General features: G+C 33.5%; 3 protein-coding genes across 3 annotated transcripts; all 3 read left to right on the top strand.

The window, feature by feature from the left end:
• TRIADDRAFT_61373 (uncharacterized protein) lies at positions 1–2,258 on the top strand (the record flags this gene model as incomplete). The annotated part of the gene is made up of 2 exons (XM_002117333.1): positions 1–463; positions 2,140–2,258. The coding sequence occupies 2 exons, from the start codon at positions 1–3 to the stop codon at positions 2,256–2,258; spliced, it is 582 nt and encodes a 193-aa protein (XP_002117369.1).
• Positions 2,259–5,796: 3,538 nt separating this feature from the next.
• Positions 5,797–11,580, top strand: TRIADDRAFT_61372 (uncharacterized protein; the record flags this gene model as incomplete). Its single annotated transcript, XM_002117332.1, has 5 exons — positions 5,797–6,268; positions 6,451–9,783; positions 10,258–10,510; positions 10,956–10,957; positions 11,465–11,580. 5 exons carry the CDS (start codon positions 5,797–5,799, stop codon positions 11,578–11,580), a joined length of 4,176 nt encoding a protein of 1,391 aa, XP_002117368.1.
• A 5,813-nt stretch (positions 11,581–17,393) lies between these two features.
• On the top strand, positions 17,394–22,331 carry TRIADDRAFT_61371 (uncharacterized protein; the record flags this gene model as incomplete). Its single annotated transcript, XM_002117331.1, has 2 exons — positions 17,394–21,507; positions 21,991–22,331. 2 exons carry the CDS (start codon positions 17,394–17,396, stop codon positions 22,329–22,331), a joined length of 4,455 nt encoding a protein of 1,484 aa, XP_002117367.1.
• Between the last annotated feature and the right edge of the window lie 1,245 nt (positions 22,332–23,576).

Raw genomic sequence — 23,576 nt, 5'->3', positions numbered from 1 at the left:
ATGGCAAACGATCAGCAATTTTCATTAGATAAATATGGCAGCAAAAAATTGCCTCAATCAGATCCAATTGATGTTCCATCAATTCGACGAAACCGTTTCGAAATCGATTTATATGATGATGATGATGATGATGATAGAGAAGAAAAGATGACATTTTCATTTCGGCAATCTTCTGAGCGTCTATCACTGAGAAAGAAAACCTCCTTAATTCGTAGACCTCAATCTGTACCAATTATTCAGAATATGGCTTGCGTCTCATCAGCAATGGCACTAAATGATGATGATGAACCAGCAGAGAATCAAATTGAAGAAGTGAGGCCGCGGCGTCATTCCCTCGCAACCGAAATAGAAATTGGAAGAGAGTTGCAATCGATTAGCGATCGATTTCTGGTCGATTTTAAAGTAACCAGGTCATCATCCTCTGGTGAATCTCCTGCTTCAAGATTGAGACAGTGGTGGGCAGGTACTTCTTCAACGACTACTACCACTTACTATCATTCTTCCATTAGTGAAGAAAGCAATGATGGTACAAGATAGCGTTCATGTACCCTTTCACTAATTTACTTAAAACAAGATTGTTGGCAAGATTACGAAGTTGCACAGTTTAGAGGTACCGTTATTTGCTGCTAAGGTTGGCAGAAATGAGACTTGGTCATTACACCTGCCTTCTTTCTACTATTATTATTATCCATATACGAGTTATTATATGGTCCATCCTGTTATTTGCTTAACAATTACGCTGTTTCGTGTCTAACAACTGCAAATCTATCGTTGACTTTATCCGTATTCTTTGGATATTATCTATCTTTGCTTAAAAATATACAACAAGCTTATATATTATACTGTACATTGTACACTACACAAAAAGGAAAGAAATTCTGTAATCCTATTACATGAGAGAAGCTCAATCTTGTAATGGCGAAAGTTAAATTTTAATTTCCGATTAATGTCAATCTCAGTCTGTTTATTTCTAGACTTTTGATCGTAACGTATATATAAGGACTATTTATAAATGTTTCTGTTTATGCTTAAACACTAAAAATTTTCATTTTACTAACATATCTGGGTTCAATCACTTTTTCTCAAACAATTTCAATGGTATGAAGTATTAATAATAGCATGCAATGTACACCTAGATTTTTTTCTATATACTAGCATATCAATCTTACATTATGCAATAAAAATTGTATGCGAGTAATTCATTTGTTAGTGTGTAAAATCAAATTAATTTGATCCCTTCTGCATGCTTTTTTATGCGCTTTGGAAATAACAATATTAAAACCAAATCAGGTGCAATGACATTGATGACTAGCCTGATAGAATTGGTTCAATAAATATTCTATACTGTAACTTTTTTGCTAATCTACGAGCTCTTTCCTAATTTCGAATCGTGTTACTTATCAGTACTAAATGTTAATCTAAACGAATTCTAATGATGCAAATGAGTTGTTTCCTGGTTATTGTCATCGTGATTTTGATTCATTAAATCCATATGATAGATTAATACATAGTTAAGAAAATAGATATCGGAATAATGACTTCCTTTCAGCTTATGGCATAATTGATTGATAATATCGCTTCATCTGATTAATAAACAAAATCTGTGCACCCTATGTGGGTTGCAAGTGTCAAGATAGGACTTTGCACTTGGTTCGCATGATATCAATGGATTATTGTCTCTCACGATTATAATGAATGATTGACTCTGAGATTATTTCTTTCCCTATGTTCAAGTATGACCTCTAGATAAGTACATAAAATTTTCATTTATAATTGTTATTCGGGCAGGAAAATACTGTCTTATGCAAATAAGAATAATTATGAAGGATGGACCTTATAAACATTCTTAATGATATACTGTATTTAACATTTTAAAATTTATGTTCCGCTTATAAATTTCGACTAATGGACTGCATTGTTATTGAATGGTTTATTATTTGTTATATTTACCGATGTCTACTCGTATGTTATACGGAAGTCTTTGCTTTATTATTTCACAATTTTTTTCCTTTGCAGTGTATTCAAAATGTTATCTGATTATAATTGCCAACAAAAATTTAATTCCTGTTTCATGTATTTGTATAATAGCACTGTATTTAAGTAATATTGCTTTTTGCTGTATGTTATTTCTACTTATAGCCAAATCATTATCGGCTGCCATAAATTATTGCTACGTCAGTAATCAGTCCCCCTGCCATGACTTATTCTCCATTCGAAAATGGAATCCCCATAAACTGGATGTTTTTATAAATCTATGAAAAAAACTTACATTAAATGTTTTTTGTCGTATACGCGTACATTATTCAATGCAGTGCAAAGTCAAAAAAAGATTCTGATTTTTCTTCAACTCAATCAAAATAAAATTTAAATTAAATATAAATGAAATGCGTGGTGTATCTCTTGAAATGGATGCTTCCATCTTTCTCAGAAAATGATCTTATTTTTTCAAAGAAAATTTTTTTTTTAACACCCGCAAAAGGATCAAACAATCTGTTTATAATATGATTATGGGTGTTAATAGGCGGCAATCTTGTATCATGATTAAATTGAATGGCGATGAAATTGTATGTACTCTAGTTTAGTTTACTACTAGAAATTTTAATAAGGAAAAATATAGAATAACACCATCGTGAATGCTTTGACATATATTCTTATACCAGTATTTTTATTCAATTTACTAGTTCTCAACATTAAAGACATGCTAATGAATGCATAGGCACTAACACTTCTGCAGCATGTTTAGACTAAATCTGAATTGTTGATCGAGACAAATCCTTACTAACACAAACATCGTCTCATCAGTTCTTGTTTACGACCTAAGAAGCGGTCGGAGTTACCATCTGGCTTTGACATCAGCATAACAATGACAAAGTGTGAAAATATGCTTCAGGTTCCGATATTAAATTCTATTTAAAATGTACTAATACATCTGCGGCAAGTCAGACAAAAATAGTTACAATATAGCAGTGTAATGGAGTCATTCATTCTATTTCCATACTTGAAAATAATTTTCAGACATTGAGATAGGACTTACGCCAAATAATTAGCACTTGAATTTGTCAAACAGTTAATCCTGTACTCCATTCTACAACGATATTAATTTACTATATTTCGAATATTTATATTACTGTATAGTGTATATTGGAGCCACTGCAACAACGTGCAGCTACATTGGTGGAAACATTAAATTTCCCTGACTGTACATATTTAAGAGAGATGTTCCTTGTTAACTTTATTAATTAACAAAATACACATCACCGAGAATCTGAGACATAAAAAGTGCTTTAATTTCTGCTAGGTATCCAATCAATTCGTCTTCGTGCAATTTCACTTGAAATTGGAGAGAGTAGTTATCGTTACGAAAAATTACTTAACCAATATTGAAATTGTATTTCCAATTTTTAAATTGCAAATTCTGCAAATTACTGCACTGGTTATAGTCATTCGAGTATCGTTGAGATTTACATAAATATTGAACCCTGTTATAACGTAGCACTTAGCTTACAGGTTATAAATTACGAGTTGATTGCAAAAGCGTATAGATTAGTGTCTTAATAATAAATAATTTATATACCACGTTACAGTAGGTAATGCTTAAGTTGTGTATAAAAACATGAGGACTTTCTAAATGTATGATAGCAAGATCAAGCAGTTTAACTGAAAGCTATAGCAATGAAGGCTTTCTATTTTTATTTATTTATTGGCTATGATTAGACATATCTGGCTTCAGAAGATATCAAGCACAGCAGTTCTATTTCTGGTATCGTAAGACTAATGTTAAAGGTTAATTACTGGTACAAATTCATGAAATTAAACCATATGGCATCTTACGTGTATGATTAAAGAAATCCAATATCAATAATAGTTCCAGCATATTGAAGTAACATTATAGGAATATTTACAGATTAGATGGATTAATCGACCCCTTGTTTTAATAAAGAACTCTTTGAACTTGCACGGTGCAAATGAATATCAGGTTGCCATTAATCAATGAAACAGTTCTGATGAATAATGTTAGTAGAAATAAATGATAAGCTGGTAAGTAAACTGATGACGACACTAGCATTAAATAGAACGATTATTTAACAAATTTTGTCAAGAATAATAATTATTCTAATTCGCTTGTAAATAAATACTTTAAGATAAATTATTGCATTTAGGGATCTTAGCAGTTTAATACCTTAAAGAATTACTTATACGTAATGGCATTATTGCACGTTACAAACCTTGGACACCCCTATTTCACGTAATGTAAAAGAATTGGATAGAAAAGGCTACTTATTTTAAAGAATTTTAAATGTGTTTCCTTTTTAAATTTATTGTTAGCCCAATTAGAGTGGCCTATATGTAACTAAATTAGTAATATCAATAAATTGACTGAAATAATCGATCTTGATGCTATTAAGATGGAAAAATTGAAAATAATATTTTAATAGCGCTATATTTCCTCAATTTATATCAATTAAATATTCTAGCGGTTTCCTGGATCCAGTTGTCGTGCAATTAAATATATAATTTGTTCGTATTCTCTATGATGTAGACGCTAGTTGCTTACGATTTTGTCGATACTAGCTATAAACTACAGCTTTCTTTGTCAGTTATAGAAAAGCTACAGGTTGTAGTGACTGTGAAAATATCTCAGAAAATTAAAATGCTCCAGTTAGAAGCATCCCTTATTTTTTGTAGGTAAGGTGCGGCCATTCTAGAATGCAAAGTAGTCTCCCCTCCGCCTCCGCCCCTAGCAAAGAAAGGCACAAATTAATAAAAATTATCACATATTATCAATCAAGATATAATGCCAATGATAATGAATAAACTTGCAGATGCGCGTCCAATCCTGATCGAGATCTAGTATTGATTTTCCAGGAAGAAATGATTTAGCCAAGCGTACTATGTCGTGTCTTTATGATATGTGAGTCAAGGTATAGCAATAGATGCAATCCATAGAATCTGTTGAAGATTCGATAGCTGCATTTGAAACTACAGCTATCACTTCTATTTATATCAATCACCATTGCTTGCATACAAACTTTAAATAAACTGAATAATAATGCAACCAATATTTAAATCTACTACGTACTGAAAGCAAAGTACCGCAGATTTATACTCAGATAGGTAATTACTGGCCAACGCCCTGGTCATAGTCGCCATGGTAGCCATTACTGGTTTTTATTGCTACTATAGCCGCTCCATTCCCCATCCAAGATAGAGAATTAGAAGAGGAAAATGGTCGCCTACATTACTATTTGGATCCCATTCTAAGCTTGACACGATTCTCGTTTTATGCTAGACTCTGATCTTAAATCCAGCTAGAAACGTGCTAACAAAAATCAACTATCGCTATTATTAAATTGAAGTGGAGAGTAGAATGCTCAATGCTCAAGAGATCATTACGTAATTTTCCAGTTACCTTCAGCGGTATGAAATTTATAGTCATCATATGGTAATATTTAAAGGATATTATGCTAATTTGATGTTAATTATATGCATCCTTATTATATATAGTATTTATATGTTACAAATGATATTCAACTTCGGGCGCTTGCTTCCGGGTTGATGGCCTTATACGAATGCATATTATACAGTCAGTAGACAGGTAGAGTACGGTAACATATAGCAAGAAGCAATTTTAACTCATCTAAAATCGAAGCAATCTAACCAGTTAACGGTGACCATCTTGGAATACTGAATTGATGATTATAATTTTCCACTTATTCATCTTCACAGTTACAAATTGAAGTGTATTCTAACAATAATTAGCATCGAATCGATCTTTTCTCCTTTAGGCAATAAAAAATGGGCAATCAATCGAGTAAATTTGAGATTTCCAAAAAGTTAAAAGCTCTACGCGAAGACGGTCTTCAATTTTACCAATCTGGCAAGCTTGACGAAGCAGAGTCTTGTTATAATAAAATCCATGAAATGATTAAAACTATATCCGGAAGCCCTAATAACCTTGATGAACTTGATCGCTTTCAATGTGAACTTTATCTTAGTTTTAGTGACATATATATACAACGATGTGATTGGATGAAAGGCGAAGAATGGTGCCTGCAAGCGAAAAAAATAGCTGCAAAATTAGAAGATAAAATGAAAATCGCTAAATGTCAAGATAGACAAGGCGAAATTAAACAGTTACAAGGGGAATTGGATGCAGCCTTAAGTGATTATACTAAATCACTGGATATGAAATTAAAATATTCTAGTGACGACAAATTAAACGTCGGAAATTCTCATAGTCTAATTGGAACAATTTATAATCATCAAGGTAAATATGACCAAGCTATTAGCTCGTATGAAAATTCATTGAAATTTCTTACGTCAGCCGTCGATGTCAATAATCAAGGCATTGCAAAATGCCACAATAATATGGGAATTGTCTATCAAAATCAAGGCAAATACAGCGAAGCTTTTTCAAAGCATCAAAAATCATTACAAATTCAATTTTAGTCTTGGATCATAGTCACCCTGATATTGCACAGACTCGTACCAGCATGGGAGATGTCTATTCTAAGCAAGGAAAACATGTTCAAGCTCTAGATATGTATGAGAAGGCGTTAAATATTCGAAAGGCAGTCTTTGATGACAATCATCCAGATATTGCCAAGTCGTATGGTAATATGGGAAATGTTAAGGATGATCAAGGCAAGCACGAAGAAGCTCTTACTTTGCACAATAATGCACTCAAAATTCAATTATCTATCCTTGGCGACAAACATCCCGATGTTGCACAGTCTTTACAAAACATAGGCAACGTCTATTTTCATCAAGGCAAGTATGAAGAAGCACTTTCCGAGTATGAAAAATCGTTCAAGATTAAATCGTCAGTCTTTGGTCATCAGCATCCTGATATTGCTAAGTTATATAACAGCAAGGGAAAGGTGTATGATTGCCAAGGAAAGTACGATGAGGCTCTTTCTATGTATAACAAGTCTCTTAAAATTCAAGGAGCTGTTCTCGGTTACGAACATCCTGAAGTTGCAAAATCTTACAATAATATGGGAAATACAAATAACAATCAAGGTAATCACGAAGAAGCACTTTCTGTGCACAACAAGGCACTTAAAATTCAACATATGAGCCTTGGATACGATCATCCAGATGTTGCAAAAACGTATATTAGCATTGGAAGTATTTATAAAAGCCAAGGTAAGGATGTTGAGGCTCTTTCTAAGTATCAAAAGGCGCTAAAGATTCAATCATCAGTTCTCGAAGGTAATCACCCTGATCTTGCACAGTCCTATAATAATATTGGAGATGTCTATTCTAATCAAGGCAAGCATGAAGATGCTCTATCTATCTACCAAAAGTCTCTCGATATTCAATTATCAGTTCTTGGTCATCATCATCCAGATGTTGCAATTTCCTACAACAACTTTGGAGCTGTCTATAACGATCAAGGAAAATACGACAAAGCTCTTACTCAACATGAAAATTCACTAAAACTTCAAATAGAAGCTCTTGGTAGTAATCATCCAGATGTCGCAAAAACATATAATTGCAAAGGAGCAGTTTATTTTAATCAAAGCAAGTATACTATGGCTCTTTCTGAATATGAGAAAGCTACCGAGATTCAATCATGCGTTCTTGGTGAAAATCATCTTGATATCGCCAAGACATACAACAACATAGGAAATGTATACAATGCTCAAGGCAAGCATAAATTGGCTCTTTCCGTATATGAGAAGTCTTTAAAAATTCGATCGTCTATCCTGGGTCGCAATCATCCTGATGTTGCCAAGTGCCATAATAACATTGGTCTCGTCTATATGAATCAAGGTGAATATGACAATGCTCTGACAAAGTATGACAAATCGCTCAAAGTTCAACAATCAACCTTAGGCTATGAACATGCTCAGGTTGCTTTATCACATGGTAATAAGGGATCTGTCTTGTGTAATCAAGGTAAATATGAAGAGGCTATTTCAGAGTACAAGAAATCGCTCAAAATTCAGAAAAAAGTTCTTGATCACAATCATCCTGATATTGCCAAGTTATACAATAAGTTTGGAATTGTGTATAAGTATCAAGGCAAATATGATGAGGCCTTTTCTGAGTTTAAGAAATCACTTGATATCCAGTTATCAGTCCTTGGTCATCACCATCCTGATGTCGCAAAAACATATAATAACAAAGGAGCTGTACTTACTAGTCAAGGCAAGCATGAAGAAGCTCTTTTAATGATCAATAAATCACTCGAAATTCAAATATTAGTTCTTGGTTATGATCATCTTGATGTTGCACAGTCTTATAATAGTAAGGGTCTTGTCTACATGAATCAAGGCAAATATAGGGAAGCTCTTACAGAGTATGAGAAATCTCTTGCAATTCAATTATCCGTTCTTGGTCACCATCATCCCGATGTTGCCAAATCCTACAACAACATCGGAATTGTCTACAAGAACCAAGGCAAGGATAACGAGGCTCTATCTATGTATGAGAAATCACTTGAAATTCAATTAGCAGCCCTAGGTCACAGTCATCCTGATGTTGCACAATCATACAATAATAAAGGCGATGTCTATTCCAATCAAGGCAAGTACACAGATGCTCTTTCCATGTACGACAAATCATACGAAATAATATCTTCAGCATTAGGCCACAATCATCCAAAAATTGCACAGTTATATAACAATAAAGGATTTATCTATAATGATCAAGCCAACTACGATGAGGCTTTATCTAACTTTGAAAAGTCACTTAGAATTCAAACGTCTTTTTTTAGCCATGACCATCTTGATATTGCACAGTCATATAACAACACTGGCCTTGTATGCCAGAGTCAGGGAAAGTATCAAGAGGCTATTTCTAACCATGAAAAGTCACTTAAAATTCGATTATCGGTCCTAGGTAGCAATCATCCGGATATTGCAGAGTCTCATCATAATATTGGAGTTGCCTATACATATCAATGCAAGTATGATCATGCTCTTTCTTCGCTTGAAAAGTCGTTCAAAATTCGATTAACAGTTCACGATAATAAACACCTTGATATCGCGAAATCCTTTAACAGTATTGGATATGTATATTACATTCAACATAAATTAGACACCGCTCTTGCTATGTATAACAAGTCGCTAGAGATTTATATTGCAAAACTTGGTGATAGCTGTCCCATCGTGGCTCGGTTATATAATGAAATTGGCCTTGTCTACAGTAAGCAAGGAAAAGTCGATCAGGCTCTTAGTTTACATGAGAAATCGCTTAACATTCAAAAGAAGTCATTAAGTGAAGATCATCCTGATATAGCTATGTCATATGGCTGTATGGGATATGCTCGTTATAAGCAAGGAAAGTATGCAGAGTCTTTCGCGATGCATGAAAAGTCATGTAGAAGCTACGTCAGAAAGTTTGCTGGTAATGAGCATCCCATCATTGCTATGTCTTATAATAGCATTGCTATTATCGATACGGAGCAAGGTAAATATGATGAGGCTTTGGCTATGTGTGAGCGTTCATTGAGAATTAGTAGGGATCAATTATGTGAAAATCATCTTTATACTGCCAACTCTTATCGAAATAAGGCTAAAATTTACTTTTGTCAAAGTAAATTTGAAGATGCTTTATCGTTTTATCGAAAAGCGATGGATATTTTAAATTTTTTATTTGGCGATAGTAATCCCAAAATAGCAAGCTTATACGATAATATAGCGGATTCTCATGATGCACTACAACAACTTGATGAAGCTGCTACTATGCGACAAGTATCCGTAGCTTTTCGGGATCATGGACAAGACGACATAAAAGATCGACATTTCATCAATATTCCTGCTCATTCATCAGGTAACTTTTATATATTGTATATCAATTTTATCCTTACTACTAAGTAAACATGTTAAGGCCTTATTTTAGTTTATTATAAAATATGTTTCATCATTTGGGTAATGTTGGTGCGAAATATTGATTGCAGAATGAACTAATATTTAGTAGTGAGCAATCCACTGAAGGTTGCAAAAAATTGACTATTTTAATATTAAAACGTTGGAGCAAATATCGACGGCGATGCAGATTATTTTAGTACCGTAATAATTTAAAATGACTAAATTAACCTTGCAGCTAGAGTACAGTATACCTTACAAGCGCTTATATTAATGGGCTATTTTAAAGTAACTGCAAGATATAATATTAAATCTATTTAATGTTATGCGTATATATTTTTGCAAATGAAACCGTGATGTCTCGCATAACTATTCTTATTAGTTAATAAACAATTGTTAAAGGGACCTAATTTATATCAACTACTTTACTTTATTACAGATATTTTATTATGCATAAAAGAAATTTATAGAGATTTAGGCGTAGACTGGCGAAGGTTGGCTATAGAGTTAGACATGGACTACAACGAAGTTAGAAAAATTGCTAAAGAAATAAATGGTATTGAAGAACAATGCTATGAAATGTTATACCGATGCTACAAAAACCCAACTTGTAAACTGACAAAGCCAAAATTGATCGATGCTTTAGTTAAAAGCGACCTTGGTCCCCTAGCAGAAAGGATCGGCATCAATAAGTAAGTATCTTCAGTAAAATTATGTTTTAAGATCAAGAATTCTTGTTTTTGCGTGTAATATAGCTATATCTGTTATAGTATACTATAGATTGATCGATATAAAGTATTGTTGGCTGTTTCTGTATACTACGCTTCAACTCGGTGAAGTAAATCCGATATGATTTTTGTGACTATATTCTCAAGTGCTAATTATGATGCCGATATTTTAAGTGCTGTTGTGATTGTCAATGTTTTTAGCTAGTTATTAGTTAATGTACTTTTAGTAATCAAGCATTATTGTGTACCGTAATAAATTAGATATAATATAGGAATTTTATTCAGACTAAATTTTACTACGGTGTAGTTTTAGCCGATTTAATAATGGCTATTCAGATTAACGCTAAATGTTATGAGTGCTTTATATTTTGTTACGAATTTTATTTATTCTACAACTACTATGAAATAGGAGTAAGCTAGTTTATGATTAGAAATATTATAACGTTAGGAAAACTTAGGAGAAAATCTTTCATCTTAATCTAATTATTTAATAATATTAAATTTAACATGGTTCTCATACGCTTATTTTATCATTAGATCAACATGAGCAAAAAAATCATCAGTTGAACTATGGACAGGCGACGTGGATAAACTTTCAAATTTTTATTTTGTTTTATCGCTATATCAAATCATGTATATTAAATTTCTTCCTTGCAAAAGAGATAGTAAGGGTTAGTAAAATTAGATTAGTGACTATTTGATTTAAGTAAGTATCATAAAATTGTTTAACAATGAAAAACTAGTATCCTTTTGTTTTAATTACAATATTCGGACTTTTCATTCTAATTTCAATACAGTTATCTGCTAAGTATCGTAAATACTGCTATGAGGCGCTTTAGTGCTATCAATATGTAAATTTTATGTTCCATTTAATTTTTAAAATAAATAATTTAAATTACTGTTTACTGATATTTGTAGCCATTGCCTGTGTTAGTTTGAAAAGTGGCATAATAGCAACACCAACCTTATGGTATGATTATCCAAGTATTAGTCTTTATTTAATTGCCTTTTATGATCAATCATGTGGCGGTTAGCAAGCACAATGTCGTTAGTATAAAAACTAGATGTTCTATTTAAGTAATATTGCTGTTACCACAGTAATAAAAGCGTCTACATAATTTTAATGACTACATAAATGCGTAAATAGCGCTGTTTTAAATAAATTGTTTATATACTCGATCAATAGTGTAGATAGAAAAGTATAACTACTTTACGTCATTGTGAATTATTGTTCCTACGATGACTTTTCACTAAAAAGCACTAGTAATATTTTTTATTACTTGGATTACAATCTATTGAAGCTATTTACGAAATTGAGCTATGTTGGTAGTTTACAAGTAGCTACAGAGATATTTGAGTACGTTATTAAACCTTTGGCGTGGATAACCAGTATAATTATGATTGTTGCATATTAAATGATCCATTCCATGTCATCAGGATAGTGTAATAGTTCATGATGATAGCTCTGAATTAAGGTCATAGACGATCATTACCAGATGTACTGATTACTTGCAGCATTGCTACCGTAACAAAAACGAATCGTAATAGTGATGGGTATTATAGATTAGAAACCTTTATCAGCTAAAGTTAGAGACTCACTGACTGCACAATAAAGTTAAATATAGCACTAGAAATTATTTCTCGCTAAGGCGTAGGGTAATGAGTTGATCGTATCTGATCATTTAGTTATTCCTTGTCAATTTTGCAAATAATAAAGTAGCGATTATTAAATAAGTTTTAGACTATTTCTGTAATATCTTGCATCATCATGACGTAAGCCACTATTGCATATGGTATATACGTAATGGTAGAAATTTAAGAATAAAAATAGCTTGTATACTTTAGATCGCTTATTATTACGTCATAATGATGGACATAAATATACATTAAAGCGATTTTATACGATCAAGATTTAATTAGTCCTGAAGCAATGATAAGATTGCAATCGATCGCGCTGAAAATTGTAGCATACACCATATTTTCGTTATCATGCGATCGAATCATTTAATCGGTCGGCAAGCGATGATTATATTACAATCGAACGCGCTGAAAATTCTAGCATGCAGAATATTTTTGTTATCATACGATCGTAAGCCCATGTAATAACGTACTACTTCTAGCTCTACTCTATAAACTAATCACCCAATAATTAGCCTTTCAGTGTAGTGGTTAAAGATGGGTTATTACCTAAATTATATTGTTGAATATTACAATAGTAGAACTTTGACCAGGTAAGCTATATGTACACAGCCAGCTCTTAGAATATCGATTAAAAAATTATCCTCTAATAATATGCAACTATCCCAACGACTGAATATAATTCCTGATACCCCTAGTCCACTCAAGTCTAGCGCCGCCATCTTACTTATGATTGTGTCACAACCTAACAGCAACACTGACCTTATGCTATGATCATCCAAGTGTTAGCCTTAACTCAATTGCTTGTAACGATAAATAATGTAGCTGCTACAGTACATAAAGTTTCTAGTACGAAAACTAGTTGTTCCGTTCAAGTAATATACCAGTTACCACAGCGATAAAATCAGCTATGTTTTTAGTGGTGGCATAAACACCTAAGTAATGCCGTTTCGAATAAACTCTTCACATGCTCGATCATTAATGGATAGGATTAGTTATCTGAGTTTATCATCTTGATCTACGGCTATAATACCACAGCAACCGGTTACAGCCGGTGTTAATCAAATTTCAATAGTGTAGAATAAAATATCAAACTTTGTTCATATTTTTAGTTCTAACTAGACTGGAAGGTATCTCTAGTATCTTAAGAGCTTTAGCCTACTACTTATTGGCTGTTTATTGGTGTAGACTAAAAAATACAATTACTTTACGTCATTATTAGATTATTGCTATTACTAAGAATTGTCCACTAAAGAGCGCCAGCAACATTCTTTACTACTTGTACTACAATCTATTGAGGCTATTTGCGGAATTGAGCTGTGGTGGTAGTTTACAAGCAACTACAAAGATATTTGAGTACGTTATTAAACCTTTGGCGTAGATAACCAAAGTAATTATGATTACTGCATTTTTAAGTGATCAAATCCCTTTCATCGGAATAGTGTAATAGTTCATGACGACAGCACTGAATTACGGTCATAGATGATGATTACTCGGTGTACTGATTGCTTGCAGCATTACTAACCTAACAAAAAATGTAGCGTAAAAGTGATAGATATTATAGATTAGAAACTTTTATGAACTAAAATTAGAGACTCACTGACTGCACAATAAACTTAAATATAGTACCGGAAATCATTTCTTACTAAGGTGTAGTGTACCGTTATTAGTTGATCGTATCTGATCATTGAGTTATTCCTTACTAATTTTGCAAATAATAAAGTAGCGATCGATTAAACAAATTTTAGACTTTTTTGAAATACCTGCATCATTATGGCATAAGTTACTATTGTATACGATATGTATGTGACGGTAGAAGTTCTAGTTAGGATAAAAACAGTGCACATACTTTCAAAAATCATTTATTATGACGATATTTTCAGCGGTATTACATTACGTGATTATGATGGACATAAATATACATTACAGTAAATTCATACATTCAAGATCGAATCATCTACTCAGTCCACATTTAATGATTACAGTCTATCATGCTGACAATTCTAGCAAGTAATACATTTTTCTAATCATATGATCGCAAGTCCAGTATCAGATTAACGATCTGATCCATTTTCTGGTAATTTTGCTTATTAAATTATACGCTGTGACTGTTCAGGAATGCTTATTTTCATTGCATAGTTATTAAAGGACCTTTGCAAGTTGTTAGAGCATGTTACTGACTATATTAAATATTAGTGTAAGTAACCTATTGACAGTATCAATTGTCGAGTAATTCAAATATCTAAAGAGTACTACAACTATGCCACTTCTGCTATCCAATTTTCGAATTTAGCGCAATTATAGCCAATGTTAAACAATGTGGTATCTAGTTTCAAGCTACTATCTCTTATAGTACACTACTCCATTACTCTTACAGTACCTAAATAATTTAAGTTAATGGCATATTAAAATATGGGGATATATGCAAATTAGTATTGGCAACTCATTATAATAATCAGCTAGCGGAGAATTTTAGACCGATGTTTAAGCCTCAATGTAAAACAGTTTGACGCATCAATTAATTTTTTCCTATTGCTATACCGTAATTTCCTCGTTAATGTGTGCAAAATTACCTTGCTTTCAATCATTTTTTATTTATTTAAGACAAATTTTTTCATAATCAATTCATGCATGGATGCATTTGTTATTTTAAATTTTACTCTTTGTACCTTATATAAAGATTACTCGTGGTATGCCGGTTCACAGAAATTTCTACCGCGGCATACTTCGATCAGGATCGAAGATAATTAAAAAAAGGAATTTATCATCAGGTTAGAAATAATTATTAACGCCCTATCGGTTAAAATCACGTTTAATTTGTGAAATACCAGTGTGCCGATTGTCACAAATTTCTTTACAGGCTACTTTATTACTGTACTACGATTTTAACCGGTTCAAATACCGTTTAAATAAAGACGATAGTCAATCTTAATGACCCATGAGATTGCAGTAACCGTTAGAGCCACGAGTAGACTTGCTATAGTACCATCTATTTTGAGGCAATTTATTGAATTGTTAGCTATCATTTGTGCCGGTAGACGTATAATCATACCCCTTTCTAGATAGTTTATTTCATCTATAAAGTTTTATCGTTTAGAACAAGTCTTCGAGAGAAATGTCAGTTTTAAATACCACGAGTTAGAGGCAGCTATCAGAAGAACCGTAAACTTATTCTCGTGATGTTCTATGCGTTTCAATTTTATTTCTAAGTAAAGCATTTCTCAAGCACCCTTATTGTCATCGGAGTTTGAGAATCGATTGATTTAACGATGTACGATTAGGGCTGCAGTATGAATTAAGATAAAAATTATCTTTTCAAGGAATCGATTACGACTTCACTAGACTAGATAGTTGTCATTGCATGGATTTCGGCTGCTGAAATTGAAATGAAGTTGTTACGTTTCAATTTAATTTCTCTAAAATTAATTTTGCTTACTATATGGCATAGTACTGTATGTATTTTTACAATCTTCATATAACATAATCAAAGCGATATTAAACAACAGAAATAACATCTAGAGGCCACGTATGATTTAGTGATACCTATAGTATCCTACTCTATTCGCATCTGCCCGCAACTAATACCGCACTATCTTTATCCATCATTTCAAGATGGACTTGAATGACTAGCTTAATAAACAGTCAGTTATTCTCCAAACGCCATATTCTATTACAAGCTTGTGGGAGTTAGAGAAAGATTAGACATTTCGATTTTTCTTCATCTTTATAGCTTACTCCTTCCCTGATGTAAATCCGCAACGATTAGAGTTTAATAAACTGTTCGATCTTCTCCAAACGCCATATTCTATTACATGCTCATGACATTTAGAGAAAGATCAGGCATCTAGATTTTCCTCCATCTCTATAACTTATTCCTTCCTTGATCAAAATCCGAAACGATTAATGTTAATAAACAGTCCGATCTTCTTCAAGCGCGATGTTCTACTAAAAGCTCATGATATTTAGAGAAAGATCATACCGCTAGATTTTTTTCTCCTGCTCTATAACTTACTCCTTCCTCAATTGAAATCCGAAACGATAGGAGTTTAAACAGTCTGATCTACTTCAAACGCCATGTTCTATTACAAGTTCATGACATTCAGAGAAAGATCAGGCATTTAGATTTTTCTCCATCTCTATAACTTACTCCTTAATCGAAGTCCAAAACGATTAAAGGTTCAATACTTATAAGCAGTCCGATCTTTTCCAAACCCCACGCTCTATTACCCGCTCATGATATTTAGAGAAAGATCAGGCATCTAGATTTTCTTCATCTCTATAACTTTTTCGTTCCTTAATCGAAATTCGAAACGATTAAGTATAAAAAGCAATCTGATTTTCTTCAAACAACATATTCTATTACCAGCTCATGACATTTAAAGAAAGATCACGCATCTAGATTTTCTCAATCTCCATAGCTTACTCCTTGATCGAAATCGAAAACGATTAAGAACTATCTGATTAATGGCCTTTGCTTCTGGCCCAAATTTATAGAGTTTATTGCAGACACTTGGGAAGCCATACTGAACATGCTAGAGCATTTTTTAGCTTAAACCGGTCAATATCAAAAGTATCGAGTATCATACTTGATACAGCACTACATTTTTGACGATTGCTTATAGAAAATTTTCCCTTTCCTGGACATTTAAGCGTTTCAAATTGTACATATCGAATCAGTATGCTGAAAGTTTTAGCGAGTGCTTCCATAGGATATATCGTTGGCCTAACAGGATTACCTCTTGTTCGGCTATTGCCATAGACACCCATAGTAAACCGCATAAGCTTAAGATTAATGATTTAGTATAAAGGATGGCATAGCAATGGCCCTACAAGGTGGCATTGCCTACTAGAATTACATGGTACTAATGGTAATCAATGTTAATTGAGGCCATTGGACATTGCCACGTTTACGTTTTCATTTGTTTGTTAGAACTTCCTAAGTCTATTGATATTTCTTTCTAGATTGAACATACAACAGGCAGAAAATTTCATTTTTCTAACTCGATTGAAGAAAATTTAAATCCAAAGTATCTATACAAAACACGGACTAGCTATCTTGGTTAATATCGGCAATTTGCGTTATTTAACGACTTTTATTTATACTTTATACCAGTCACAACTCGAAAATAAACGTAAATCTTGACTAGAACACATAGTTCAATTCGAGTTCCATTATTTCATATTCATTTTCCTTTTTCAAATCTGAAATATGGGCAATCAAACGACTAAATCTACTCAACAGTTTCAATCTCTAGACGAAGAAGGTAAAAAAAACCTTCAAGCCGGTAAGCTTGATCAAGCTCTATCTTGCTATATTCGAATAAACGAGGGAATGAACGCCATCAGCCGAGACACTCCTCAGTTGAATCAGTATCAGTGCCAGATTTATCTTCAACTTTGCGATATATATATACAGCGTGGTGATGGCATAAAAGCCCAACATTTTAGTGGAAAAGCTCTTGAAATAGCTGAAAATCTTTCAGAAAAAATCAACTATGCTCAATGTTTAGACGTTCAAGGCCAAATTAAACGTCTACGAGGAGATTGGAAAGAAGCATTAGCTGATTTTGAAAAATCACGAGATATCAAGGAATTAAAATGTTCTACCGAGAAAGTAGAAATTAGCAATTCATACCGTTATATTGGCATAGCTTGTAACGATCAAGGCAAGTACAACGAGGCTTTATCCATGTTTAACAAATCAATGGATATTCAAACGGCAGTCCACGGCGACAATCATGCTGATGTCGCAAAGTTATACAATCACATCGGAGTTGTGCACTGTAATCAAGGAGAATATGAAGAGGCCCATTCTAAGTTTGGAAAGTCACTTAAAGTTCAACTTTCGGTCTTCCATCCCGATCACCCTGACCTCGCAGAGACATATAGTCATATAGGGGATGTGTATTTACATCAAGGCAAGAATGAAGAGGCGCTTTCTAAGTATGAGAAAGCACTTAAAATTCAATTTGCAGTCCTGGTTTACAATAATCCCATTATCGCAAAATCGCGCAATAGCATTGGAAAGGTCTATAGTCATCAAGGCAAACATGACGAGGCCCTTACTGAGTATAAGAAGTCGCTGGAAATTCGATTATTAGTCTTTGGCGAGAATCATGCCGATGTTGCTAACTCGCATAGCTGCATGGGAAATGCCTATTCTAGCCTAGGCAAGCACGAGGAAGCTCTCTCTAAGTACGATAAATCGCTTCAAATTCAAAAGGCAGTCCTTAATCGTAATCATCCGGATATAGCACAATCCTATCATAGCAAGGGTAATGTCTTTTCTGACCTAGGCAAATATGATGAGGCTCTTTCTATGTACAAGGAGTCTCTGGAAATCCGATTATCAGTACATGGTCATAATCATCCTGATATAGCGAAGGTATACAGTAGTCAAGGAAATATCTACGTAATTCAGGGCAAGTATGAACAAGCTCTTACTTTGTGCGAGAAATCTCTTGAAATTCAAAAATCAGCTTTTAGTAGTAATCATAATCATCCAGATATAGCTCAATCCTATTATAATATAGGTAATATCAAGGAATACCAAGGAAAGCATGAAGAGGCTCTTTCTATGTTCGAGAAATCTATCAAAATTCGACACTCAGTCCTCGGCTACTATCATCCTGATGTTGCCAGGCTAAACAACTGCATAGCGAACGTCTATTTAAATCAAGGCAAGTTTGGTGAAGCTCTTTCTAAGTGCAATAAAGCGCTCAATGTTCAAAAGAAGGCTTTTACGGATTCCAATCATCCTGATATAGCGCAGACATATATTTATATTGGTAATATCTATTCTCGCCAAGGCAAGTACGAGGAGGCCCATTCTAGCTATAAGAAGTCTATCGTTATTCAAATAAAAGTCTTTAGTCACATTCATCCTGATATTGCCAAATCTTATAGCGGCGAGGGAGATACGTATTTTCGCCAAGGCAAGTATGAAGACGCCCTAGCTATGTATAACAAGGCTCTCGAAATTCAATTATCAGTCTATAACGAAAACCATCCTGACGTTGCTAGATCATATAGTAGAATGGCAAATGTCTATTCTAATCAAGGCAAGGATGAAGATGCTATTGCCAAGTATGAGAAATCGCTCAAAATTCAGAAATCAGTCCTTGATCAAACACATCCCGATCTAGCGCAGACGTATAATAACATTGGTAATATCTATTTTAAACAAGATAAATACAAAGAGGCCCTTTCTGAGTTCGAAAAATCGCTAAAAATCCGATCATCAGTCTTAGGCAACAATCATCTGGATGTTGCAGAATCCTATAATAACATGGGAAAGGTTTATTCTAGACAGGCCGAATACGATAATGCTTATTCTATGTATGAAAAGTCACGCAAAATTCTTGTAGCAATCTATGGGCCTGAAACTCTTAATGTTACGCATTTATACGATAACATTGGAGCTGTGTTTTCTAGTCAAGGCAAGCATGGTGAGGCTATTTCTATGTATGAAAAATCACTTAAAATTAGATTATCAGGTCTTGCACATGATCACCATGCTATCGCGAAATCGTATAACTACATTGCAGCAGCCTATTTTGACCAAGGTAAACATGAAGAGGCCCTTTCTATGTATAAAAAGTCGGAAAATATTCTGTTATCATCTTTAGATCATAATCATCCCGATGTTGCCAAGTTATACAATGGTATAGGAGCTATTTACTCTAGTCAAGGCAAATATGAAGAAGCTCTTCTAAAGTTTGATCTATCCCTTAAAATTCAGGAGAAGTCAGAACTCGATCATAATACTCTTGATATTGCACAGACGTATAGTTACATAGGAGATGTCTATTTCTGTCAAAGCAAGTATGACGATGCTCGTATTAAGTATGAAAAGTCACTCAAAATTCGATCGGAGCGCCTCGGAAAGAATCATCCAGATGTTGCAAAGTCGTACAGCAACATGGGAAATGTCTGCTATCGTCAAGACGAGCCTAAAAGGGCCCATTCTATGTATGAAGAATCGCTGCAAATTCGATTGTCAGTCCTTGGCTACGAACATTCCGATGTTGCACAATCACATAGTAACATCGGAGCTGTTCTTGAATATGAAGGCAAGCATAAAGAAGCACTTTCATCGTACGAGAAAGCTCTTAAAATTCAAATGTCAGCCTTTGGTCGAAATCATCCTGATGTTGCAAAGTCAAATAATAATATAGGAAAGATCTATTACTATCAAGGCAAGTATGAAGAGGCTTTTTCTATGTATGAGAAAGCAATCAATATACAATCGAAAGTTCTTGGCGAAAACCATCATGATATAGCTAAGTCCTATAATAATATGGGAAATGTCTATTATGCTCTAGGTAGGCACGAAGATGCTCTTTGTAAGTTTGAGGAATCAGTACAAATCCAAACCAAAGTTCTTGGTTACACCAATCCAGATATTGCAGAAACATACAATAACATAGGGATTGTCTATAGCCAACAAGGCAAGTATAAAATGGCCCTTTTCATGCATGAAAAAGCAATCAAAATTCAATTATCAGCTCTAGGTCTCGACCATCCTGATATTGCTAAGTCATATAAAGGTATCGGATATGTATATTATTCTCAAGGAAATTTAGATGGTGCTCTTTCTATGTATAACAAATCGCTAAATATTTACCTAAAAAAACCCTATAACAGTCGCATTATTGTTGCTTGTCTGCGTAATAACATTGGTCTTGTCCTCAGTAAGCAAGGTGAATACGATAGAGCTCTTTCTATGCATGAGCAATCACTGAAAATTCAGCGTGAATTACTCGGTGATAATCATCCAGATGTTGCTATGTCATACGGATGCATTGGCTATATCTACAATAAGCAAGATAAATATGGAGAGGCTCTCGCTAAACACCAACAATCTCAAGATGTTTACAGGGCAAGTTTTATAAAACCTGATCATCCCTTTCTTGCTATGGTATATAACAGCATAGCAACTGTAAACATGAAACAAGGTGATTTCGATGAAGCTCATGCTATGTGTGATAGGTCGCTTAATATCACTCGGAAGAACTTAAGCGAAGACCATCCTTATGCCGCTAATTCTTACCGAAATAAAGCGCACGTCTACTTTCGTCAATGCGATTATAATCGAGCCAAATTACATTATGAAAAAGCCGTCACTATTTTACGTAATTTATTCGAAGAAGATCATCCCAAAATGAAAACGTTAAAAGATCATATTGCAAAATGTAACGACCAGTTTTGTCAGGTATCTGATACTGCTGCAAAGCAACAAAAATTAGCAACTGAGGAAGAATTTACACATCGAACAGACGCAAGCAATCAACTACAAACAGATCGTTCAACAATAGCATCAGGTAACTTCTATTTCTGTTAATTTCAATATAGTATTGTCTTTTATTGACTATATTGCATCGACCTGTGATTACTGTATATTACAAAATGGATATTTTACTAGTGTCTTAAAGAATTCTTATGTCGCCGATTACAACTAGATCAGGCTACTTATAGTTCGTAATTTAGTCTATAATAGATGAATACAAAACCATTCGCAGAATTTCATTTTATTCTGAATGGTAGATTATATTTGCATTATGTAGATACACGGTCGCAACAGCAGTCTCAAGTACGGTCCTTTACTCAAATTAACATAATTTTAGCTTAGTAAAAGCAAACGTTTTTATAAGTGCATGATCTATGCATAAGTTATACAAGACCGGGTCTTATTAAATGGGATGTACCGCCTTCATTTAGGTTTATTAACAATATTTTCGCGATATAGTTAATGAAATATTATTCTATTTCTTAAATAAAATTTCTATCAAATTTTTATACAACAGCCATAAATGAGGAGCAAACGCCATCGACCAAACAGTTACAACATGCTTTAAATGAGCACGGTGAAGAATTTATTAGAGTAGTACCGATCGATGAAATATTAAATTCATTGAAGTTGAAACACATTTTAAGCTGTAGACAAGTTGCTGACATCAGAAATGAGAAACATAGAGAAGATCGAGTAGAAATGCTACTTGAGATTTTATGTTACTGTCGTTGTGGGTCCGATTTCATAATATTCTGTCGATTACTTCAAGAGAATACTGTAACGACGGTGCAACGCTTTGGAGAGAAACTATTGGCAACTGCAAGCGGAGCTTCCAGTGATGGCATTGGAAATTAATAACTTAAAGCCTGAATCCTTTCGTAAAATTTAGAATGCAAGGATAAGTAAGACTTTGATAATAAACTACCTTCAAACGTACAATACTTCTTATTCTTAAATGTAATTATGGTACAATCTACATGTTCCTTATACATTATGGCACACTTAGATTCTTGAAGAGTACTAGTAATTGTAGGGGAAAGTATTTAGAAATAAGTAACTTAAAATCTTAATCCTATCGTGACATTTAAAGTGAAAGGTAAATGCAACTTTGATAATAAACTAACTTCAAGTGTACAATATTTCTTATTCTTAAATGTACCGTAATTATCGTGCAATCTACAAGTTACTTATACATCACGGCACACTAAAATTCTTGAGGAGTACTAATAATCATAATAAAAAGTATTGGCTGTTATTTTACGCGTATAAATGAATATTTGATTATTCACAACATGTATTTCACTAAATGATCTACTGTGTAAATGTTGTATTGGCTGCGCAGACTATTAAATTCTCTATTGTTGAACAAATCCGTAAACGTGCTTCAAAATTAGGAGTTTAATATGTTTCTACAATCTAATTTTATATCGATATTTAATCCAATGTAATATGACTGGAATATTCACTTTATATAGAAAAATAACTTTTTTTATGCATATAGCGGACTCGTTTTATTTTAATACAGCCACAACAGAAAATTATAGACTAGTAGGCCTACTACCTGCGGTTGAACTGATTAATGGATTGAAAATTGTTTTACAATTTTGTGATCATGTCACAAAACAGCCGATGAATGCAAATCTGAAAAAGCATTTTATTTAGCTGTAAATAAAATTGGATGTTATGCACCATGTATTATAGCCGTAGTTAATCCCATCTAGTAGCGTATACAACAAGGACTTAATTATTCGGGTTTGCTAACAAGTTAATGAAGACGTAGCTTTATGCAGAATAAAAATAAAAGCGTAAATTGCTCTATAAGTGAGAATTAATAAGTTTAATATGATGAGCAAGGTACTATATTCAATATGGAGGAGTATAGTACCTAAGGAATGATAAATAAGAAGTGTCCCATACTGAACACTGAAATAGCTGCACTGTAGAATTAGATATCCTGCAGTTGTCGATTCTAATGCTCTTGAAGCTAACAATTAGTACAATTTCCGTTAAGGTACAACGATATTTCCTAAATAAAGATTATTAATACTTTCCAGAGATTCTTTGATAAAAAAAGATATTTGCGAAGAAATGAGTTAAAGT

This window comes from Trichoplax adhaerens, genomic scaffold (assembly GCF_000150275.1).
Source record: "Trichoplax adhaerens TRIADscaffold_23 genomic scaffold, whole genome shotgun sequence".
Taxonomy (NCBI): Eukaryota; Metazoa; Placozoa; class Uniplacotomia; order Trichoplacea; family Trichoplacidae; genus Trichoplax; species Trichoplax adhaerens.
Note: the sequence above shows the minus strand (reverse complement) of the source record. Positions and strands in the feature narration are given on the sequence as shown.